Source organism: Nymphalis io, chromosome 3, assembly GCF_905147045.1.
Source record: "Nymphalis io chromosome 3, ilAglIoxx1.1, whole genome shotgun sequence".
NCBI classification, from domain to species: domain Eukaryota; kingdom Metazoa; phylum Arthropoda; class Insecta; order Lepidoptera; family Nymphalidae; genus Nymphalis; species Nymphalis io.
The window spans coordinates 11,216,964-11,242,207 of NC_065890.1; the positions used below are offsets into that span (position 1 = coordinate 11,216,964).

The 25,244-nt window shown below is 35.7% G+C and overlaps 2 protein-coding genes across 18 annotated transcripts; one reads left to right on the plus strand and one right to left on the minus strand.

Annotated features, from left to right (window-relative positions):
- The first annotated feature begins 599 nt into the window (after positions 1 to 599).
- On the plus strand, positions 600 to 13,158 carry LOC126781042 (uncharacterized). Of its 2 annotated transcripts, none has more exons than XM_050505809.1 (5): positions 600 to 646; positions 840 to 899; positions 1,147 to 1,242; positions 1,454 to 1,687; positions 13,054 to 13,158. In XM_050505809.1, exons 1-5 carry the CDS (start codon positions 605 to 607, stop codon positions 13,135 to 13,137), a joined length of 516 nt encoding a protein of 171 aa, XP_050361766.1. In that variant the 5' UTR covers positions 600 to 604; the 3' UTR covers positions 13,138 to 13,158. The 2 variants fall into 2 exon arrangements, with proteins under 2 accessions (XP_050361766.1, XP_050361765.1); XM_050505808.1 differs by lacking the exon at positions 13,054 to 13,158 and adding an exon at positions 8,222 to 8,322.
- Positions 3,550 to 25,088, minus strand: LOC126781027 (histone-lysine N-methyltransferase SETD2). 16 transcript variants are annotated; one of them, XR_007670599.1, is made up of 21 exons: positions 24,941 to 25,077; positions 22,928 to 24,662; positions 22,602 to 22,730; positions 21,733 to 22,032; positions 21,175 to 21,265; positions 20,887 to 21,048; positions 20,596 to 20,816; positions 20,189 to 20,349; positions 19,901 to 20,037; positions 19,416 to 19,750; positions 19,097 to 19,271; positions 18,679 to 18,950; positions 18,219 to 18,333; positions 17,523 to 17,664; positions 17,033 to 17,143; positions 16,663 to 16,766; positions 16,204 to 16,362; positions 15,631 to 15,921; positions 14,142 to 15,164; positions 9,065 to 9,313; positions 3,550 to 4,231 (listed from the first exon to the last, which is right to left on the minus strand). XR_007670599.1 is itself a non-coding variant. In XM_050505785.1 (19 exons), exons 2-19 carry the CDS (start codon positions 24,646 to 24,648, stop codon positions 5,342 to 5,344), a joined length of 4,785 nt encoding a protein of 1,594 aa, XP_050361742.1. In that variant the 5' UTR covers positions 24,649 to 24,662; positions 24,941 to 25,077; the 3' UTR covers positions 3,550 to 5,341. The 16 variants fall into 16 exon arrangements, 8 of the variants coding, with proteins under 8 accessions (XP_050361742.1, XP_050361737.1, XP_050361743.1 ...); XR_007670592.1 differs by having other exon boundaries at positions 3,550 to 4,044; positions 8,872 to 9,313; XR_007670596.1 differs by lacking the exon at positions 9,065 to 9,313 and adding an exon at positions 8,872 to 8,983 and having other exon boundaries at positions 3,550 to 4,044; positions 13,822 to 15,164.
- Between the last annotated feature and the right edge of the window lie 156 nt (positions 25,089 to 25,244).

Consider the following 25,244-nt stretch of genomic DNA (forward strand, 5'->3'; position numbering starts at 1 on the left):
TTTATGTAAAAAGGTTTTTTACATCCCATAATATTATAAGGTAATTAATGTTAGCAGTGATGTCAGGTGGCCGTTGTAATTATGATTGTTTTTAAGGAATTGTTTATATTCCTATTTACCTCTGGTATTAAGCGTACAGCGAAATGGGGGCGACAATAGCCCTCAGGGGTCAAGATCGAACTTGCGACTTTTACATCGCGCTATTGACGTTTAAATTTACTTTGCTTAATTGATATACTAACAAGTAAGTGTTAATTTTACTTATAATAAGATTTTTTGCAACGTACGTATGACAGATACAAATCAATAAATAAATAATAAAAATTTAATTTATACAAATGAAGTTACAGTCAAAGAAATTGAAAAAAATGTATAAAACTTACACCTATATAACAATGATATCGCGCATTCAGATTAGTCATTATATAAAATGGACATGCACAGGACGCAGTCGATGTGCGATTAAATAGAATAATTTGTGAATTTCATAATGGCGATATTATTATCATCACATCGGTCGTTTAGGAAACGGCTCTTTTGTTAATAGAACATATAAAAAGAGACGATTTGTATACAACACAACTGTACCATTAAATATGTCAGCATGGGTTACTTATCTGCTGGACTTCTGTTTGTGATTGCAACAGTAAGTATCAAAAATTAAATATCAAAATAATATTTAAATATCACTACTTGAAATTTCAATATTAATTATAAGTATATATCCTATCACAAATTAATGTACCATATTACGATCGAAATAATATTAAGTACAAATTGTATTATAAAATAAATAAAATTAGTGTTAATTTTACAGTTGCACTTTTTTATTGTTAAAGGTTTATGCAGAGGGCGAAGACGATATTCTGACGTCTTGTTTAGAATTATTTAATCCAGAGGTAAGCTGTATAAATTTTGAAACAAGATAACTTTGTATTATTATTTGATAGCTAATTATGTCTTTTTTATGATTTATCTTTATAATTCACTTTTTTACATAATCTTAATAAATCATCGAAATCGATGAGTTTTTAAAGCAACGATTAATATTATTACATTTTATGTATCTAACATTAATTATTTTATTTTTCAACAATGTTTAATAATTGTTGTTTTTATGCATAAAACATAATATTTAATTCGCAGAACAACGACAAGTCGTGTTGTGAGAGTATTGAAAGTTTTAATAAAATTGATAAAGATACAAAGGATTGCCATAAAGAAGATTCAGAAGAATGGCAGGTTGTACATGCAGTTTTATTAGTGTATTATTAAAGTTATTTTTTTAAAAAAATTTTAAATTCGGAAATCATCAATCATGTTTAAAAACAGTACAGCAGGATAAAAAAGACAATATTATCCATTTACGTACTTATGTAACGTATAGATTCAAGCTTTATATATATTTCTTAGTATGTATTTATTTACGTCTAACCCAAGATGATTCTTTAAGTGTGAAGACTTCCAATGTATTCTACGGAAATATGGATTATTAAAAAGCGATAAAATTGACGAGGACGGGGCAAATAAATTTCTAGATGAAATAGAACGAGAATATCCTAAAGACAAATCTGTAGTCGATAAAGTGAGAAACGAATGCTTGGACGGGAAGTACGAAGCCTATCCGCCGGAGGATGTCTGCCCCGTCATGAGATTTTTTATCTGCACTTATATCAACATTTACTTGGTAATTATTACCAAATCTATTATATATTAAGACATATTCCATACATCCCCCTATTTTATTTTAAATTTTTTACTTGTATCACGAGCTATAAATATTATTGATAATTTGAGTTTGTAATATTCTTGAAGAAGAATTGGATACATTATAAAAAAGCCTAACATCTGAGAACAATTTGTACTACTGTAACTACATATGAAATTCACGCGACGGATATAAAAACATTATCCACATACAAATATTAGGTCCTTACATATGAAATTACCGTTTTGTACGGGAGGAATATAAAGTCAATTTTTTTTTTGTAAAATATATTTAATTAATCAAAGTATGCACCGTTGTTATCTATGCACTTTTGCCATCTCATAAGTAGTTCATTGATCCCTTTACTAAAAAAACCATGGGGGCGAGAATCAATAAACTCTTTGAAGGCGGTTTGGACTGCCGCATCGGAGTTGAATTTTTTTCCATGTTGTTATAGAAGTTGTCCAAATTCCGGAAAAAATGGTAATATGTTGGAGCAAGGTCCGGGGAGTATTGTGTGTCCGGTGGATGTCGCAGACATTCCAATTGTAGCTTATCTAACTTAGTGGTTGTTTGTTGTGCAATGTGTGGTCTTGCGTTGTCGTGAAGCAGCAGTGGCCTAGAGCGATTGACCAATCTCGGTTGTTTAGCAGCTTGTTCTTCCTTCATGGTTTGCGGTTGCTGACAACTGATATCTGCCGTATTCGTTTGGCCAGATTTTAGAAAGGTGTAGTGAACTACACCGGCGCTAGTCCACCATACACTCACAAGTAACTTTTTCTGGCTCAATTTTCGTTTAGGGCAGGATTTGGCTGAACCAGCCATTGCGACGAGCGCTTCCGATTATCGTACAGTATCCACTTTTCATCACAAGTAATGATTCGATTTAAAATCCCTTCATTATTGTGTTGGTTGAGCAAAGTAACACAACAGTCGACGCGTGTTTGCAAGTTCGATTCACTCAATACATGAGGTTCAAGTTTTTTTACTTTCCCGATTTGCTTCAAGTGGATTAATACAGTTTTATCACTTTCCCCGAAGCCTGCAGCTATCTCTGAAGTGCTTTGTTATGGATCCGATTCCACAATAGCCTTTAATTCTTAATTTTCCACTTTGGTCTCCGGCCGTCCACGGGGTTGGTTCTGAAGGTCGGAATTTCCAGAACGAAAATGTTGATACCAAAAACGTACCGTGCTTTCTTTTGCGACGCCAGTGCCGTACACATCATTAATCCTTCGAGCTGTTTTTGCAGCACTGGTGCCACGGTGGAACTCGTACTCGTAAATATACGATATTTCATGTTTTCCGTTGTGCGGTAATGAGCGACACCAAAGAAAAAAATAATGAGGAAAAAACAAATGAATGACTGTTTCAAAACTCAAATGTACGAGCTAAATGAATTTATTGATTTGAATTTGGAATTCTTAACCAAATTATAGGAGGAGATATTTCAGATCAAAGTGGTCAGTACGACAAAACGCTAATTTCATATGTAAGGACCTAATATAATAAATAGGTAGGTTTTTGATTGTATTTTCTGATTCAAGCAAAACTACTAATGTAATGCACCTAGTTCTAGCACTGACAAAGGCTATGTTTTATGTTGCATTGATTTAAAAATATGGACAAAATTATTATTACTTTCACAAAGGAACTCACTTTATCGCACATTAAATTACAGGAATGCAGTTCATGGAAAAAAACTGAAACTTGCTCAAAAATGGCTGAACAAGCGCAGAAGTGTAAATTAGCACTTGAAAAATAAAAATATAATCATTTGACAAAATCGCTAATTGATTCTTGAAAAATGTTTAAACGTTAAAAATAAAACAAAATTATTTTAAAAGAAATAAATTTTATTTGTTCTGACGGCATAGATCTCTTTGCCACACCTTATATATATTATCAATGACCCTAGGGAGAAGTTTAAACGCAAACTATAGTGTTTACGTTAACGAAAAATCTATATAAATATTATAAAGCTCGAGAGTTTGTATCATTGATCGCGCTAATGACAGAATAATTGAGTCAGCATTAAAAAAATGCGTTTAAGCTTATTTACTAGGAAGCATTTAGGATAGTAAGTTTAAACAAGGAGCGGAGCAACAACCATCGGAAAGTGTTGCCATGTAACTGACATGATTATCAAATAAGTAATAAAAATTAAAACGCTTGTGAAATAGTAAGGCACAGCTAGTTTATATATAAAGCGACTCAGGCGGAATTTTTCATATAAATTTTTCGGTAACGCAAATATTTTCGTTTGTGAGTGAAACTCGTACTAGGGAGACCGAGTTTATTCTTATGTCATCTCATACTCACAGCTATCACTTAGTCTCTTTATCAAAACAATCTGACAACCTTAGACTTGTATTTACAAAATATACATTTAACGACATGAAAATAACTGTTGTCTAATATAAAATGGTGATGATTTTTTCTTCTTAACAAATTTCATAACATTAAAATCATTTTCAAACAATATAAAAAAACAATTCATGATTCTATTGCAATAATTTTTCACTTTAATGTATTGCAATCGAAACCGTTTGATATCGACAATCAGTACATTTAATATCTATTATGAGAATTTAAATTAAAAAAAATATTTAGGAATCTTTTTAAAATACAACGCATGTATACTCAAACAATTGCTCTTTATAATTTCAATGATAGTACATAGTTACTTAACTAACAGTAATACTGTACTTCCAAGTTATATTCGAGTCTACATTTGATTTGACAATATCAATCAATCAATCATTCAACCCCACTTAGAGATCACGAACAAATAGCTCATTAGCATTATCTCCTTCTCTTAATGACTTATGTTTTAAAATATAATATTATGTCTAAATGAGGAGTTGCTTAAAAGAAATTTAAGAATCTTATATATCTATATTTACAAGTTCATAGAGCTTATATCTACTTAGCTAGTTTAAATCATAGGATCAAAGCAATCTTCATTCACTTAATTTTTTTTATTCAGAATCTAAAATTGACCGATATAATTTACGTACAAGATATATCTCTCATTACAATTATTACATATAATGGGCGTAAAAACCATGCATATAAAAATAAAAAGTAAATAATTTTTTAACAATACAATTTGTTGCCCAAATGCGAAAATATACATTTTGTTTTAAAAAAAATCAAGCAAGCTTTTTACTAATTCTTTCACACTTTTCGCTTTGTACACTAATCAGTAAAATATGAAACAAAAAAAAAATCATAATAGCGAGAATATTGTTCTAGAAAACATGTACCTGATCAATTTTTATTTATTCTTGTTCATTGCCAAAATTTCACATATCTATAGTTAGATTATGAACACAACTCCGATAATATACAAGTAATGCAACTCACTGTTTTCCCTTAAATTGTTATATCTTTACCATAAGTTACTAATCAGAGGAAAACTTGACCAAGTAGAACATTTATCCTCTGTGTCATTAAGGTCATTGTTCCAACTCTCTCTTTAAAAAATTCTCACAGTAATCACCAAAATTTACAATTCACATCGTTTTTTATAATTACTTCACTTAACACTTAGTATCACTTCACACAAAGTGTTCAGGCTAGTAGCTATAACAAGTTTCTTATGGCAGCTTTTAGCTGACAAACCTGCCGCTATTCAACCTCTTCAGGCGGTCTCTTGTAAATCGGTCCGAACTTCGCCATATACTTTCTGACGAATATCTTGGCTTTGGAACGAACAGAGTCTGTCACTACCAGTTCTTCAACAGAGCGACAGTGCTTTAATTCTTTTAGCATTACGAAGTGGGTTAGCTGTTGATGAGAAATTACGATATTAGTCTTGTAAATCGCAAAAAGATAAAATGCGTTACTTTTTATATACATATGTATATATATTATATATAAAATAGCTAGGCAAATGAACCACCTGATGATACGTCAGTATGATCACAATTGTTCAAGAAATATTAATGATCCCTTAAACCAACCTTGGAAACTAAGATGTTATGTCCCTTGCGCCTGTAATTACACTGGCTTACTCGCCCTTCAAACCGGAACACCACAATACTAAGCATAACCGTTTGGCGGAAGAAAATGTGATGAGTAGGTGGTACTTACCACGACGGGCTTGCAAAAGCCGAGAAGTGAGTTGCAAACAAATATTTTTCAAACGCCAAGATCAAATTAAAGGGCTAGTATTTAAAAGTAAGATTGCAATGGTCTCGCGTAAAGTCGACGGATTTGTTGCACAAAAATATTTCGCTGAGTAAACACTGACCTTCCTGGCGAGATGCTTGAAGTCGGCGGTGCACGTGATGCGGCCGGCGGGCGCGTCGGAGTGGCGGTAGGGGTTGAGGTGCTGCACCATGACCCGCGCCATGCTGCTGCGGAACTGTTCCTTGATGCGGCGCGAGCTCTCCTCGGGGTCGAGCGGCGGCGGCGAGGGCGCGGGGGGCGAGCGCGTGGGCGGCGAGGGCTCCGCGGTCGGGGAGCTGATGGCGATCTTGTCTAGGACGCCGTCGTCAGAGTCTCCTTCAGAGTCACTGTCCGTTTCGTCTAGTTCGACGAACTGGAATTTGTTACTTAGTCTTAGTTTTCCATTTTTGTATTATATTTTTAACTTTAGCTAAGGAAAAAATTAAAATGTGCTTCTAATTCGGTCTGTAAAATGTAGGTATATATATATTTATTTTTCTTGTGTTATTTAACACTGTCTGAAACTAAAGAAATTTAAAAGCTACCCCCATACCTGCGATAAGTATTTAGAACTACATCCCATAAATGTGGCTGTAGCAGTTTTAACATAGGCACATAATCGTTTCAACGATTCGCTGCAGGCATGTGAGTCTACCTTCAGGTCCTTTTGCGAGATGTTCCCGCGTCGCTTGGCGGCGGTCAGCAGGCGCACCTTGTGCAGCAGGCGCTCGCGTCGCCGCCGCAGCTTCTCCTTCGTCTGCTTGTAGCGCTTCACCTCCAAGCGCCCCGCCAGCTTGTCCTCTTCCGTCCGGGGCTGTGGATGTACGTTTAATATTAAATTTTGTAAATATTTTCTACAAATCTCTACATAAATTACGTTTTCGTGATATTCTCGTAAATTTTCGCTAGATAATGCGTGTTTTACTTTCGCTGACTTACGACATTTTATTTAATTAATCAAAGTATGCACCGTTGTTATCTATGCACTTTTGCCATCTCATAAGTAGTTCATTGATCCCTTTACTAAAAAAACCATGGGGGCGAGAATCAATAAACTCTTTGAAGGCGGTTTGGACTGCCGCATCGGAGTTGAATTTTTTTCCATGTTGTTATAGAAGTTGTCCAAATTCCGGAAAAAATGGTAATATGTTGGAGCAAGGTCCGGGGAGTATTGTGTGTCCGGTGGATGTCGCAGACATTCCAATTGTAGCTTATCTAACTTAGTGGTTGTTTGTTGTGCAATGTGTGGTCTTGCGTTGTCGTGAAGCAGCAGTGGCCTAGAGCGATTGACCAATCTCGGTTGTTTAGCAGCTTGTTCTTCCTTCATGGTTTGCGGTTGCTGACAACTGATATCTGCCGTATTCGTTTGGCCAGATTTTAGAAAGGTGTAGTGAACTACACCGGCGCTAGTCCACCATACACTCACAAGTAACTTTTTCTGGCTCAATTTTCGTTTAGGGCAGGATTTGGCTGAACCAGCCATTGCGACGAGCGCTTCCGATTATCGTACAGTATCCACTTTTCATCACAAGTAATGATTCGATTTAAAATCCCTTCATTATTGTGTTGGTTGAGCAAAGTAACACAACAGTCGACGCGTGTTTGCAAGTTCGATTCACTCAATACATGAGGTTCAAGTTTTTTTACTTTCCCGATTTGCTTCAAGTGGATTAATACAGTTTTATCACTTTCCCCGAAGCCTGCAGCTATCTCTGAAGTGCTTTGTTATGGATCCGATTCCACAATAGCCTTTAATTCTTAATTTTCCACTTTGGTCTCCGGCCGTCCACGGGGTTGGTTCTGAAGGTCGGAATTTCCAGAACGAAAATGTTGATACCAAAAACGTACCGTGCTTTCTTTTGCGACGCCAGTGCCGTACACATCATTAATCCTTCGAGCTGTTTTTGCAGCACTGGTGCCACGGTGGAACTCGTACTCGTAAATATACGATATTTCATGTTTTCCGTTGTGCGGTAATAAGCGACACCAAAAAAAAATAATGAGGAAAAAACAAATGAATGACTGTTTCAAAACTCAAATGTACGAGCTAAATGAATTTATTGATTTGAATTTGGAATTCTTAACCAAATTATAGGAGGAGATATTTCAGATCAAAGTGGTCAGTACGACAAAACGCTAATTTCATATGTAAGGACCTAATATAATAAATAGGTAGGTTTTTGATTGTATTTTCTGATTCAAGCAAAACTACTAATGTAATGCACCTAGTTCTAGCACTGACAAAGGCTATGTTTTATGTTGCATTTATTTAAAAATATGGACAAAATTATTATTACTTTCACAAAGGAACTCACTTTATCGCACATTAAATTACAGGAATGCAGTTCATGGAAAAAAACTGAAACTTGCTCAAAAATGGCTGAACAAGCGCAGAAGTGTAAATTAGCACTTGAAAAATAAAAATATAATCATTTGACAAAATCGCTAATTGATTCTTGAAAAATGTTTAAACGTTAAAAATAAAACAAAATTATTTTAAAAGAAATAAATTTTATTTGTTCTGACGGCATAGATCTCTTTGCCACACCTTATATATATTATCAATGACCCTAGGGAGAAGTTTAAACGCAAACTATAGTGTTTACGTTAACGAAAAATCTATATAAATATTATAAAGCTCGAGAGTTTGTATCATTGATCGCGCTAATGACAGAATAATTGAGTCAGCATTAAAAAAATGCGTTTAAGCTTATTTACTAGGAAGCATTTAGGATAGTAAGTTTAAACAAGGAGCGGAGCAACAACCATCGGAAAGTGTTGCCATGTAACTGACATGATTATCAAATAAGTAATAAAAATTAAAACGCTTGTGAAATAGTAAGGCACAGCTAGTTTATATATAAAGCGACTCAGGCGGAATTTTTCATATAAATTTTTCGGTAACGCAAATATTTTCGTTTGTGAGTGAAACTCGTACTAGGGAGACCGAGTTTATTCTTATGTCATCTCATACTCACAGCTATCACTTAGTCTCTTTATCAAAACAATCTGACAACCTTAGACTTGTATTTACAAAATATACATTTAACGACATGAAAATAACTGTTGTCTAATATAAAATGGTGATGATTTTTTCTTCTTAACAAATTTCATAACATTAAAATCATTTTCAAACAATATAAAAAAACAATTCATGATTCTATTGCAATAATTTTTCACTTTAATGTATTGCAATCGAAACCGTTTGATATCGACAATCAGTACATTTAATATCTATTATGAGAATTTAAATTAAAAAAAATATTTAGGAATCTTTTTAAAATACAACGCATGTATACTCAAACAATTGCTCTTTATAATTTCAATGATAGTACATAGTTACTTAACTAACAGTAATACTGTACTTCCAAGTTATATTCGAGTCTACATTTGATTTGACAATATCAATCAATCAATCATTCAACCCCACTTAGAGATCACGAACAAATAGCTCATTAGCATTATCTCCTTCTCTTTATGACTTATGTTTTAAAATATAATATTATGTCTAAATGAGGAGTTGCTTAAAAGAAATTTAAGAATCTTATATATCTATATTTACAAGTTCATAGAGCTTATATCTACTTAGCTAGTTTAAATCATAGGATCAAAGCAATCTTCATTCACTTAATTTTTTTTATTCAGAATCTAAAATTGACCGATATAATTTACGTACAAGATATATCTCTCATTACAATTATTACATATAATGGGCGTAAAAACCATGCATATAAAAATAAAAAGTAAATAATTTTTTAACAATACAATTTGTTGCCCAAATGCGAAAATATACATTTTGTTTTAAAAAAAATCAAGCAAGCTTTTTACTAATTCTTTCACACTTTTCGCTTTGTACACTAATCAGTAAAATATGAAACAAAAAAAAAATCATAATAGCGAGAATATTGTTCTAGAAAACATGTACCTGATCAATTTTTATTTATTCTTGTTCATTGCCAAAATTTCACATATCTATAGTTAGATTATGAACACAACTCCGATAATATACAAGTAATGCAACTCACTGTTTTCCCTTAAATTGTTATATCTTTACCATAAGTTACTAATCAGAGGAAAACTTGACCAAGTAGAACATTTATCCTCTGTGTCATTAAGGTCATTGTTCCAACTCTCTCTTTAAAAAATTCTCACAGTAATCACCAAAATTTACAATTCACATCGTTTTTTATAATTACTTCACTTAACACTTAGTATCACTTCACACAAAGTGTTCAGGCTAGTAGCTATAACAAGTTTCTTATGGCAGCTTTTAGCTGACAAACCTGCCGCTATTCAACCTCTTCAGGCGGTCTCTTGTAAATCGGTCCGAACTTCGCCATATACTTTCTGACGAATATCTTGGCTTTGGAACGAACAGAGTCTGTCACTACCAGTTCTTCAACAGAGCGACAGTGCTTTAATTCTTTTAGCATTACGAAGTGGGTTAGCTGTTGATGAGAAATTACGATATTAGTCTTGTAAATCGCAAAAAGATAAAATGCGTTACTTTTTATATACATATGTATATATATTATATATAAAATAGCTAGGCAAATGAACCACCTGATGATACGTCAGTATGATCACAATTGTTCAAGAAATATTAATGATCCCTTAAACCAACCTTGGAAACTAAGATGTTATGTCCCTTGCGCCTGTAATTACACTGGCTTACTCGCCCTTCAAACCGGAACACCACAATACTAAGCATAACCGTTTGGCGGAAGAAAATGTGATGAGTAGGTGGTACTTACCACGACGGGCTTGCAAAAGCCGAGAAGTGAGTTGCAAACAAATATTTTTCAAACGCCAAGATCAAATTAAAGGGCTAGTATTTAAAAGTAAGATTGCAATGGTCTCGCGTAAAGTCGACGGATTTGTTGCACAAAAATATTTCGCTGAGTAAACACTGACCTTCCTGGCGAGATGCTTGAAGTCGGCGGTGCACGTGATGCGGCCGGCGGGCGCGTCGGAGTGGCGGTAGGGGTTGAGGTGCTGCACCATGACCCGCGCCATGCTGCTGCGGAACTGTTCCTTGATGCGGCGCGAGCTCTCCTCGGGGTCGAGCGGCGGCGGCGAGGGCGCGGGGGGCGAGCCCGTGGGCGGCGAGGGCTCCGCGGTCGGGGAGCTGATGGCGATCTTGTCTAGGACGCCGTCGTCAGAGTCTCCTTCAGAGTCACTGTCCGTTTCGTCTAGTTCGACGAACTGGAATTTGTTACTTAGTCTTAGTTTTCCATTTTTGTATTATATTTTTAACTTTAGCTAAGGAAAAAATTAAAATGTGCTTCTAATTCGGTCTGTAAAATGTAGGTATATATATATTTATTTTTCTTGTGTTATTTAACACTGTCTGAAACTAAAGAAATTTAAAAGCTACCCCCATACCTGCGATAAGTATTTAGAACTACATCCCATAAATGTGGCTGTAGCAGTTTTAACATAGGCACATAATCGTTTCAACGATTCGCTGCAGGCATGTGAGTCTACCTTCAGGTCCTTTTGCGAGATGTTCCCGCGTCGCTTGGCGGCGGTCAGCAGGCGCACCTTGTGCAGCAGGCGCTCGCGTCGCCGCCGCAGCTTCTCCTTCGTCTGCTTGTAGCGCTTCACCTCCAAGCGCCCCGCCAGCTTGTCCTCTTCCGTCCGGGGCTGTGGATGTACGTTTAATATTAAATTTTGTAAATATTTTCTACAAATCTCTACATAAATTACGTTTTCGTGATATTCTCGTAAATTTTCGCTAGATAATGCGTGTTTTACTTTCGCTGACTTACGACATTTTATTTAATTAATCAAAGTATGCACCGTTGTTATCTATGCACTTTTGCCATCTCATAAGTAGTTCATTGATCCCTTTACTAAAAAAACCATGGGGGCGAGAATCAATAAACTCTTTGAAGGCGGTTTGGACTGCCGCATCGGAGTTGAATTTTTTTCCATGTTGTTATAGAAGTTGTCCAAATTCCGGAAAAAATGGTAATATGTTGGAGCAAGGTCCGGGGAGTATTGTGTGTCCGGTGGATGTCGCAGACATTCCAATTGTAGCTTATCTAACTTAGTGGTTGTTTGTTGTGCAATGTGTGGTCTTGCGTTGTCGTGAAGCAGCAGTGGCCTAGAGCGATTGACCAATCTCGGTTGTTTAGCAGCTTGTTCTTCCTTCATGGTTTGCGGTTGCTGACAACTGATATCTGCCGTATTCGTTTGGCCAGATTTTAGAAAGGTGTAGTGAACTACACCGGCGCTAGTCCACCATACACTCACAAGTAACTTTTTCTGGCTCAATTTTCGTTTAGGGCAGGATTTGGCTGAACCAGCCATTGCGACGAGCGCTTCCGATTATCGTACAGTATCCACTTTTCATCACAAGTAATGATTCGATTTAAAATCCCTTCATTATTGTGTTGGTTGAGCAAAGTAACACAACAGTCGACGCGTGTTTGCAAGTTCGATTCACTCAATACATGAGGTTCAAGTTTTTTTACTTTCCCGATTTGCTTCAAGTGGATTAATACAGTTTTATCACTTTCCCCGAAGCCTGCAGCTATCTCTGAAGTGCTTTGTTATGGATCCGATTCCACAATAGCCTTTAATTCTTAATTTTCCACTTTGGTCTCCGGCCGTCCACGGGGTTGGTTCTGAAGGTCGGAATTTCCAGAACGAAAATGTTGATACCAAAAACGTACCGTGCTTTCTTTTGCGACGCCAGTGCCGTACACATCATTAATCCTTCGAGCTGTTTTTGCAGCACTGGTGCCACGGTGGAACTCGTACTCGTAAATATACGATATTTCATGTTTTCCGTTGTGCGGTAATAAGCGACACCAAAAAAAAATAATGAGGAAAAAACAAATGAATGACTGTTTCAAAACTCAAATGTACGAGCTAAATGAATTTATTGATTTGAATTTGGAATTCTTAACCAAATTATAGGAGGAGATATTTCAGATCAAAGTGGTCAGTACGACAAAACGCTAATTTCATATGTAAGGACCTAATATAATAAATAGGTAGGTTTTTGATTGTATTTTCTGATTCAAGCAAAACTACTAATGTAATGCACCTAGTTCTAGCACTGACAAAGGCTATGTTTTATGTTGCATTTATTTAAAAATATGGACAAAATTATTATTACTTTCACAAAGGAACTCACTTTATCGCACATTAAATTACAGGAATGCAGTTCATGGAAAAAAACTGAAACTTGCTCAAAAATGGCTGAACAAGCGCAGAAGTGTAAATTAGCACTTGAAAAATAAAAATATAATCATTTGACAAAATCGCTAATTGATTCTTGAAAAATGTTTAAACGTTAAAAATAAAACAAAATTATTTTAAAAGAAATAAATTTTATTTGTTCTGACGGCATAGATCTCTTTGCCACACCTTATATATATTATCAATGACCCTAGGGAGAAGTTTAAACGCAAACTATAGTGTTTACGTTAACGAAAAATCTATATAAATATTATAAAGCTCGAGAGTTTGTATCATTGATCGCGCTAATGACAGAATAATTGAGTCAGCATTAAAAAAATGCGTTTAAGCTTATTTACTAGGAAGCATTTAGGATAGTAAGTTTAAACAAGGAGCGGAGCAACAACCATCGGAAAGTGTTGCCATGTAACTGACATGATTATCAAATAAGTAATAAAAATTAAAACGCTTGTGAAATAGTAAGGCACAGCTAGTTTATATATAAAGCGACTCAGGCGGAATTTTTCATATAAATTTTTCGGTAACGCAAATATTTTCGTTTGTGAGTGAAACTCGTACTAGGGAGACCGAGTTTATTCTTATGTCATCTCATACTCACAGCTATCACTTAGTCTCTTTATCAAAACAATCTGACAACCTTAGACTTGTATTTACAAAATATACATTTAACGACATGAAAATAACTGTTGTCTAATATAAAATGGTGATGATTTTTTCTTCTTAACAAATTTCATAACATTAAAATCATTTTCAAACAATATAAAAAAACAATTCATGATTCTATTGCAATAATTTTTCACTTTAATGTATTGCAATCGAAACCGTTTGATATCGACAATCAGTACATTTAATATCTATTATGAGAATTTAAATTAAAAAAAATATTTAGGAATCTTTTTAAAATACAACGCATGTATACTCAAACAATTGCTCTTTATAATTTCAATGATAGTACATAGTTACTTAACTAACAGTAATACTGTACTTCCAAGTTATATTCGAGTCTACATTTGATTTGACAATATCAATCAATCAATCATTCAACCCCACTTAGAGATCACGAACAAATAGCTCATTAGCATTATCTCCTTCTCTTAATGACTTATGTTTTAAAATATAATATTATGTCTAAATGAGGAGTTGCTTAAAAGAAATTTAAGAATCTTATATATCTATATTTACAAGTTCATAGAGCTTATATCTACTTAGCTAGTTTAAATCATAGGATCAAAGCAATCTTCATTCACTTAATTTTTTTTATTCAGAATCTAAAATTGACCGATATAATTTACGTACAAGATATATCTCTCATTACAATTATTACATATAATGGGCGTAAAAACCATGCATATAAAAATAAAAAGTAAATAATTTTTTAACAATACAATTTGTTGCCCAAATGCGAAAATATACATTTTGTTTTAAAAAAAATCAAGCAAGCTTTTTACTAATTCTTTCACACTTTTCGCTTTGTACACTAATCAGTAAAATATGAAACAAAAAAAAAATCATAATAGCGAGAATATTGTTCTAGAAAACATGTACCTGATCAATTTTTATTTATTCTTGTTCATTGCCAAAATTTCACATATCTATAGTTAGATTATGAACACAACTCCGATAATATACAAGTAATGCAACTCACTGTTTTCCCTTAAATTGTTATATCTTTACCATAAGTTACTAATCAGAGGAAAACTTGACCAAGTAGAACATTTATCCTCTGTGTCATTAAGGTCATTGTTCCAACTCTCTCTTTAAAAAATTCTCACAGTAATCACCAAAATTTACAATTCACATCGTTTTTTATAATTACTTCACTTAACACTTAGTATCACTTCACACAAAGTGTTCAGGCTAGTAGCTATAACAAGTTTCTTATGGCAGCTTTTAGCTGACAAACCTGCCGCTATTCAACCTCTTCAGGCGGTCTCTTGTAAATCGGTCCGAACTTCGCCATATACTTTCTGACGAATATCTTGGCTTTGGAACGAACAGAGTCTGTCACTACCAGTTCTTCAACAGAGCGACAGTGCTTTAATTCTTTTAGCATTACGAAGTGGGTTAGCTGTTGATGAGAAATTACGATATTAGTCTTGTAAATCGCAAAAAGATAAAATGCGTTACTTTTTATATACATATGTATATATATTATATATAAAATAGCTAGGCAAATGAACCACCTGATGATACGTCAGTATGATCACAATTGTTCAAGAAATATTAATGATCCCTTAAACCAACCTTGGAAACTAAGATGTTATGTCCCTTGCGCCTGTAATTACACTGGCTTACTCGCCCTTCAAACCGGAACACCACAATACTAAGCATAACCGTTTGGCGGAAGAAAATGTGATGAGTAGGTGGTACTTACCACGACGGGCTTGCAAAAGCCGAGAAGTGAGTTGCAAACAAATATTTTTCAAACGCCAAGATCAAATTAAAGGGCTAGTATTTAAAAGTAAGATTGCAATGGTCTCGCGTAAAGTCGACGGATTTGTTGCACAAAAATATTTCGCTGAGTAAACACTGACCTTCCTGGCGAGATGCTTGAAGTCGGCGGTGCACGTGATGCGGCCGGCGGGCGCGTCGGAGTGGCGGTAGGGGTTGAGGTGCTGCACCATGACCCGCGCCATGCTGCTGCGGAACTGTTCCTTGATGCGGCGCGAGCTCTCCTCGGGGTCGAGCGGCGGCGGCGAGGGCGCGGGGGGCGAGCGCGTGGGCGGCGAGGGCTCCGCGGTCGGGGAGCTGATGGCGATCTTGTCTAGGACGCCGTCGTCAGAGTCTCCTTCAGAGTCACTGTCCGTTTCGTCTAGTTCGACGAACTGGAATTTGTTACTTAGTCTTAGTTTTCCATTTTTGTATTATATTTTTAACTTTAGCTAAGGAAAAAATTAAAATGTGCTTCTAATTCGGTCTGTAAAATGTAGGTATATATATATTTATTTTTCTTGTGTTATTTAACACTGTCTGAAACTAAAGAAATTTAAAAGCTACCCCCATACCTGCGATAAGTATTTAGAACTACATCCCATAAATGTGGCTGTAGCAGTTTTAACATAGGCACATAATCGTTTCAACGATTCGCTGCAGGCATGTGAGTCTACCTTCAGGTCCTTTTGCGAGATGTTCCCGCGTCGCTTGGCGGCGGTCAGCAGGCGCACCTTGTGCAGCAGGCGCTCGCGTCGCCGCCGCAGCTTCTCCTTCGTCTGCTTGTAGCGCTTCACCTCCAAGCGCCCCGCCAGCTTGTCCTCTTCCGTCCGGGGCTGTGGATGTACGTTTAATATTAAATTTTGTAAATATTTTCTACAAATCTCTACATAAATTACGTTTTCGTGATATTCTCGTAAATTTTCGCTAGATAATGCGTGTTTTACTTTCGCTGACTTACGACATTTTATGATAATCATTCTATTCTACATGGTAATGTAGGAAAAAAAAATTATTTAAAAAATGCGCGAATAAAACATTTAAATGAAATAATAATATTATCTATTTGAAACATTCACATGACAGAATCAAAGTGAAAGATAAATAAATTTACTGTTAATAAATAGATGACATACACTGATAGGTCTTTCTGACACGAGGCCCGGTCTTCGTTTCCTGGGTTTCATGTTGAGTAGAGCGTGATCTGGGATCAATCCATTGTGAGAATCCTCCTTTATTACTGTAAACAAAAAACCATAATTGTAGAATATACTGTTTAAATTGGTGGTAGATACAAAATATGACCTATTGCAAGTGAAGATCACGACCAATGATATCGCGTTAATTCAATATCGAAGTTTTTTATTTGTCTTTACTCGTCTCATGGTTGGAATTGGCTATAATTATGTTTAATTAGAACTTGTAAAATATATATTAAAATATTTAAAGTGTATTTCTTTTAATTCAGTAATGAAAATGTAATTATTACAAAAAGTAAAAAAAAACCTTCATAGATTCCGTTAACGCCCTCAACAAGTTTGCCTTTAACAGGTCGGCCTATTACAGCAGATTCGAGTGCAGTCATTGGTTCCGCCTCTTCCTCCGAGGAGCTCTCATCTAGAAGCATTTATAAATGGAAATATATTAATTTCAGAAGTACGTATACATAAAACTTGAAAAAACTTTACATTGGTCGTTTGGTTTTTTTTTCTTCAGTTTTCTAATTGTAATTAATTTCATCAAAATGATTTCAAATTTTTTTCTGATTGTCAAATTTTTTTAGTCAATGGTTTTAAGTTAGGATCTCGAAATGTTGGGATACAAAGACTTCATTACAATTATCAACCGTACCATTGTTATAATTTTTTTTCTCCAACAGTTTATTTTAACATCTCATGTAAATAAATGGCTGCAACTTGAAATTAGTTTTTGTCTCTACTTAGCAGATACTTCTGTATTTGAATCCCAAAGTGATCGTAATAACATAAATCGGTACCAGGCTCGGGCGGCGGCGGCGGCACCCATTGCGGCTGGCGCAGCTTGACGTGGTAGTAGTAGCGGCGGCCGCGCCCGTCCAGCGCGCTGCGCCACATGGACGGCAGCACGGGCTCGCCGCCCTCCGCGCCAAGAGCCTCCACCTGTATTATGAATCATTTTATTAGCAAATTAGAATCCTAAGAAGCAGATATTATGATGCACTCTCATTTGAACGAGGATGCACGAGGCTTATGAAATTCGAATCATTCCAATCGTTCCGAAAAAGCATTAAAAAAAACGATGACTTTTATCGACCAAACCCAGAAGACCTGAATTTGATACTATTTATAATACATTGAAGTATTGTCATGACTCATTCCTTCACTCGAGAGTATGAGCTGATTTGTAAATCCATAGTAATATTGGAACGCTATTGTAATATAATCTTATCACCATTAATGATTATAAGTGGTGCGCGTTTAAATATTATAGTATTGTTTACGTTATTACTACTTTTAGAATAAAAAGGAATTTTAAAAAGCAATAATGTAGATTCTTATTTTATATGCAATATTGACTTTATGGACGGAGGTCAATACCAAATGCACCAGCAAGACCTGACTTATTAAAAACGACGAGTCAGTTTAAAGTCAAGTGGTCGCCCTTATGCGAAAGAAATATAAAGAAAATATTGACGTGGAACATTGTTCATTACCGCATGTCCAATCGAAAGAGCGGGCTGCGGGGGTTGCTGTGGTGCAGGGAAGGGTGGCGGCAGCTGCTGGCCGAACATGAACCCGCCCATACCGAACCCACTCATGCCCATCATGCTGCCGACAAAGTAATATTAATTAGCACATTTTTTATTTGATTTATAAATTTATATCACTATTACTAAATTTATATATATCGATAAACAATAAAACAAAAAATCGCCAGCAAGTACAGTACATACTCATAGCCAAACATCTTGAGATACATATAAAATATATTTTATTATTCAAATTTGATCGTTTCATTAGTTGCATCAATATAAGGTAACGTGCAGACGTTAAAATGTATAAAACTAAGTGTAAATAATAAAATTTATGGAAAACCAATAATATATATTTAGGATAGATAAATTATATTCTATTCTTTAATTTACATTAGAATTAAAGACAGTAACCACTCACTTAGGTTGAGGCATGCAGAACTGCGGCCCAGGAAATGGTTGACAGAACCCTGGCGGTCCCTGAAATTCGCCGTTAGGTCCAACCCAATCAGGAGGTATGTCGGGAGGCATGACACCCGGAATCATGCCTGGCACGCCGGGAGGCACCATCGGAACCATGTTGCCACCCCCCATCATGTTCGGAGGCCCACCCATCATGTTTGGAGCTCCGCCCATAATATTCTGTCCGCCCATCATATTCGTCGTGCCACCAATCATGCCTTGTGGAAACATCTGTCAATAACAATAGTACAATTTCAACAATAAGTTGAGTAAAAGATGAAGCCTCACTATCTGGGACAAGATCATTAGCCTGTGACCGTATAAGCTACGCATTAGACCAACGAGGCAGCCAAATGTGTCGGATGTCAGAGCGGTACCTGTGCGAAGGCGTCCTGCGGCCAGGCGGGGTAGTGCGGGCGCGGCCAGGCGGTCTGCTCGCGCTGGTCCCGCTGGCGACGGCTCTCGTCGGCCGCGGCCGCAGCCTCGGCGAAGGCTCTCCGACGCTCCTCCTTGCTCATGGGCGGCACCGCGGCCAGCACGCGCTCGCTCAGTCTGTGACAATCATACTTTAGATTTAACAATCTTATACAAATGAGATAGGAAAGCAAATAAATCTCTGACATGTTATTCATATACCAAGACCTGTTACAATTTAAATTTGCTGATAAAAAATTCTATCATTAAAATGGTATTTACCGTATACTTCTTCTTCCTTCTGGACTAGTTCTCCTTTTTCTCCTATCCCGGTCGTCTCTATCTCTATCTCTCTCTCGATCCCGCTCCCTCTCCCTATACCTATCTCGCTCACGTTCTCGTTCCCTTTCTCTCTCCCTCTCACGTTCTCTTTCCCGTTCGCGATGATCACGTTCCTCCCTGCGATCACGATCTCGTTCATCCCTACGGTCTCGTTCCCGCTCACGATCGCGATCTCTCGTACCGCTGGAGTCTGCTGCTCTTCTCTCGACATTCGCCTGCCTTTCGTGTTCTTTCATTTGCTGTATACGTTCTTTCTTAGGGATCTTAAATACTTCCTGTAAATACAATCATTACTATTAATACATACTTCTACATTAAATATAGGTACGGTTAATTACCTTAAAAAATAACATTTATGTAAGCTAAGAATGGTTGTCAGAATATTATTATAACTTTGCAAACCGCTATTAAATGTATTAATTTACCTTCAAACTCGACCACCTCTCAATTAGCTGGTTACATAGATCCTTGACTTTTTCTAGGATAGCAGCATTCTCTTTCGACTTTTCTAAAGTAGCAGCTTCATCTTGTGATGTCCGATTTGGTAGTTCAATGGGCAAACCTGCAATTATTTTATATTATAAATTAAATATCTTCTTACAACAACAGACACATATTTCATCTAAGTTATATTGATGTTTTTAATTTTTATTAATTTCAGCAACTTTTTTGTCTCATAAAATTTTCATTTACTAATATTTTAAATTTCATACCAGTAGCCTCATCAATAAATACAGGATCTGGTGCAGATATATCCGTTACAGGGATGTCTGTAGAACTGAGCCATCGTTCCACTATTGTAAAGAATCGGCTCTCCTGTACCATTGTTTTATTAGGGATGGGTAGCCGATCCACGGTTAGGAGCATTTCAAGTCTGAAAATTAGAATTCATATTGTTTGTGATATTAGTTTGTGTGGCAATAATAATAATAGCAAGACTTTGTTCGAAATTGTATTAAAAAAAACTTGTGTTTGCATATTGATATCTCAGTATTAAACGATAAGTTGACCCAGAGTCCATATCCATACTATATCAAGTTTTATGAATGAATTTAAAATCAAAACTATACTATACTAGTTTTAATAATATGGTATATTAATAATGTGACGGAGTGCTCACCGGAAGGGCAGCGGCGCGTCGGCACACCAGGGCGCCAGCAGGCGCAGGCCGCGGTAGTCCAGGAACAGGCGGCGGCAGGGCAGGTGCGCGTCGCGCAGCAGACGCAGCAGCGCGGCCTGTGCGCGCCGCGTCTTGGCGCGCACCACGGTCCGCGACAGCCGCAGCGTGTGCGCCTGGTTCTTCACTCCCGTGCGCCCGAGCGCCTCCAGGTCCTCCTCGATCTGACGAATTCGGGAATGTATACGTCGTCGAATTTTAATTATTATTCAATCGCTATGTGGTGATACTCACGTCGGCGTCCTGTATGAGGTCTGACGCCTTCGGCTTATACTTTCTATCTCGCTTGGGCTTGCGAACGCGCGGCCTGGCGGGCTGCGCACTGGCGTCCGACATCTGTGCGTCCTCCGATGACTCCGTTGTTCCCGATTTGGAAGTGGAAACATCTTCCTCGTCCTGCACGATATATTTAATTATTAAGGTTGATGGAATAAGAGTAACGACAGATATTGTTATTAAACATATTTTTGTAATAAAAATATTATGCTAAAAGTACGTTTTCAACAAATACACAACACTGACCTCTTCGTCGTAGTCGTCGTCGGAGTCGGGCTCGGCCCCTATCCAGCCGCGGCAGTTGTCTGCACCACAGTAACAGCGTTGTGCTACCTTACTGTACACACAGGACACTAATGTCATAACGTTACCGTGTCTCATAAATAATATAATCGTAACATAGTTACAATTTTTTTTTAATATTTAGTAAAAATTAAATTAGTAATCAAACTATATATTTTTAAATATAATTTGGAATACTTAAATTTAGATTAATGATGTTGGCTGGCAATAAAAAACATACAGGCACATTAAAATAAAGTAAATCAATTTAAAGACAACAACAATACAGGCAACAACAACAATATCACATCAGTAAAGACATTATGTCTCACAAATTGTGACAATTAAAAGAAAGAAATTGTTTGAGTAACAAACCAATGTAAAAACCTCTTATCTAATATTATTGAGATACATTTAAGTATTTATTTTAAAAATATGAATTATTATATAAATACTACTTACTTCTACAACTTTTTTATATAAAAAGATATATAGAAATATTAAGCATTGAAATAAACATACCCAAACCGCTGAAACTGATAGTCAAAGGTAATTTCTTCTCCCGCCGGAATATCTCTTTTACTGAAGAAACCTATTCTTAATTCACCGTTCACTGTCCACTTCTGTGTCTCAGCATTTGGCTCACAGGAATGATTTATGAATCTCGATATGTTGCCCTTTAGTGTAGCGTCGATAACCGTGTCGCCTTTCAACGACATAAAATAGTGATGTAGATTGTTCTCTTCGGAATAAGTTTGTGCACGTTTATAAAACTGCTCGTAATCGAGAACTTCGCCTACGTACTCCATTAAAAATTCGCCTCTAAAAAGAAAAGAAGATAAATAAATAATGTATCAGATGTATATAAAACTTTATAAACAAAGCATTTTAAGCATGAACTTTCCATATTTAGAAAAAAACATTAGGTAAAGAAAACCAAATATTAGCTATATAATTAATTATTTAGTGTTATAAACACTAATGTGAAAATACTGTAATGCTTACATACTATGTCAACATATAGAATACTATTTATATCTACAATAACACTATTTATTCAAAATTAATATGAATAGAAAAATGATAAAGAAAAACTAGTAAATCGATAAAGTATTCAACATTATTAAGTCAGCAGATATTATCATATGTAATATTCGCACTGCCTGTCCTTTCAAACCATGAATAAATTACAACATTTCGCATGACAAAAATAAATCTTGAACAAACAGCACAAGGTATTGTCATTTAAATGACTTAGGTACAAGATGTAGCACAATAATAAAATAATTTTATATTATTATATTAAGATATTATGAAAATTTGTTTATGCATAGTGATTATTTTATACAAACATATAAACAGTCATTATGTATTTAGTTATGTAAACTTACGCTGTAATGTCTGAACTAGCCTCCACTCCACAGCCTTTTTTGTCAGCGTAAAATACTCTTAAAGAACCATTTTCTTTTTTCTGGAACCTTCTGTTTGTACATCGATCACCAACTGGACATCTTGAGTTACTAAAATTGTTATTATTTTAATTATTTAATCATTTTATTTAGATTATCATAAATATGTGTAATTCTTTAACTATTAACAGACTAACAATAATAGTTAAAATATAAAAAAAATACTTTTGTTATTTTTTCAATCTAATTAAGGTAAGATTATTTCTTTTATTTATCTTATACAAAAGAAAAGATAATCAAAAACTTACCATTCAATCATTAGTAATCTGTTTAAGCAGTCTTCCCCACATGCTAGTTCACCTCGTTCGAGTTCATCTTTTGTCATGAAGCAATCACAAATCATCTTTTTAGTTTCTTTACTAATCATACGCTCACACAAGTACTCATTCTCGTCCAAATGTTGGTACTGATTCATCCTTTCTTCTATTATCCTATCATAAGCCTCTTTAGTCAATGGACTGGAAGGTTTCTCTTCTTCCAACTCTTTTAGGGTTTCCTCTAATGGTGGCAACTTTTGAGGTAAGCTAGGACTGGCTAAAGGAGAGATGGCTGGTGAATTGGCACCCATTTCTAATTCACTAGACCTACGCCACCGAGATTTTACTTTTACTGGCATTTCAGATGGAATGGGGAATGGTAGGGAATTAAGAGTATTACTTTGTAGCCCATCGGTTGACCTATCTTGACTGTCTGATCCCATCTCTTCTAACTTCAACTTTGTTTGAGTAATTAAAGCTTTTTTCAAAGGAGTTTTGACTAAACCATATCCCTTTGTTTTCTGTTTCATGTTACTTATAGTTTTAATGCGGCTTGATCTACGAACACCAGTTGGTGAAGACTCTGAGGAATCATTAGAAAAATTTGTATTCTGTTCAGTCACTCGAGAGGAGTTGCTGTCATCAGATAGTGTGGAGCTTGGTGTTAAGCTAGGATCAGGTCTTGTCATTGTGTCATTAGGAGGTTGTATATCTGGAGTGCTACAAGGTGGGGTCCGAATGTCAATAATTTCACAACAATTCATTGGAGAATTGGGGTTGGATTCCTTTTGAACAAGGTTTAGCTTGGCAAAATTTTTTTGGAAGTCAACCTCCTTGTGCTGTTCATCGTTTATAATTCCATCTTCTTGCTGTTGTATTTCATTTGGACTTTCAATATTAATATTATAATAAAGTTCTTGATTGTCATCTTCAACAATTTGTACTATTGTGATAACTTCATCATCATCACCATATTCTAACTGTTCCTCCAATGTCATTTCATGATTATCTTGATTGATTTGCTCACTAATACCTACATCTTTAAGAAATGACTGCTTGTCTTCATTGTCCATGTTTTTATTTATATCATTTTGAATTTGCTCCAAAGGCTTTATGCTCTCCATACTAAAATTTGTTTTTCCTTCACATTCCGTGTTGTCATCAATTAATGACACATTTTCACTTTGTGTATTGTGCATACTCACAGGAGGTGGTGACGTTTCTCTTGAATTTCCTTTTAAAGAATTAACAGGTAAATTAAGAGGGCTAGAACAAGCCCCACTGTTAGTGTCAGACTGAGTATCCAATGCAGCATCAGATTCAGAACTTGCACATGGATCTACAACTCTGATTTCCACACTACTGTTAGTTTCACTATCACTACCAATCTCATATTTTTTACTGAACCGATCGTCATTATTAAACAAACATCTATATTTACCAAACTTCTTATGGAGAGCCACAATTGGTATTGCATTGCCTGAAATTGATTTTAAGGACTGCAAATTTGAGGGGGAGGTTATTTTTGGCCCAGAAGTTGACTCTGGAACATTATGTGTGTCAGGGGGCTGTTTATCCTCTGTAGATGTTTCAGGGACAGGTTCCGTCGAAGTCGATGTTCCGTCTGTTGTATTTGTTCCCTCTGCTTGTTTCCCGCGTCGAGTGGATCGACGAGACGGAGCTTTTGTTGCTGGCTTTCTTCTCTTTGCCATTGTTGGCAAACAATCTAAAAATTTAAGAAGCTATGACAACCAAATAGAAAACATGCATGGTATATTAAAACACCAGTGACCTTATTCGATCGTTACTCGTTGTCTGTCAATGCCATATTGTAGTTGAGATATAAGATATTACTATAATTATTATTTGATTACTAAAACATTCTCTTAAAGATAAATTTATTTAAAAATTATTAGAATATTTTATTCAGCAGATAATCACACAGCGTAGCCACCGGTTCGATGCCCTTAAAATATATTATTTAATAACTACATGAAAACATACCATTACTGTCTGAAACTGATTTATTCTTTCATGTATTGCAATACTAGGAATTTTATACAACTTACAATATATTTTCACAAATAATTAATCGATTTGGTAGTAACAACTAGTTCATTTTTATAAGCCTATTACTTTTTTATGGCATCCATCATTGAATTTGTTGTGCCTAAAATCTAAATTGTCAATGCCAATTGCCAATGGCCAAATTAAAATAAAATATCAAGAGAAGATTTTTCAATTTATTCTTATATTCTTATTGTTCTCGAGTTTTTTTACTATATAGAAAATCAATTATTAAAATAAA

Bases quoted from the DNA above. Each gene is read 5' to 3' on its own strand.
- LOC126781027 (XM_050505785.1), bottom strand. From the start codon at position 24,648: ATGGCAAAGAGAAGAAAGCCAGCAACAAAAGCTCCGTCTCGTCGATCC. The intron at 22,033-22,601 runs GTAAGTTTACAT...TTTTCTTTTTAG, and splicing joins GCTAGTTCAGACATTACAGC to AGGCGAATTTTTAATGGAGT. The intron at 17,665-18,218 runs GTAATGAACAAT...TTCATAATACAG, and splicing joins CTCTTTCGATTGGACATGCG to GTGGAGGCTCTTGGCGCGGA.
- LOC126781042 (XM_050505809.1), top strand. From the start codon at position 605: ATGGGTTACTTATCTGCTGGACTTCTGTTTGTGATTGCAACA. The intron at 900-1,146 runs GTAAGCTGTATA...TTTAATTCGCAG, and splicing joins TAGAATTATTTAATCCAGAG to AACAACGACAAGTCGTGTTG. The intron at 1,688-13,053 runs GTAATTATTACC...ATTAAATTACAG, and splicing joins CTTATATCAACATTTACTTG to GAATGCAGTTCATGGAAAAA.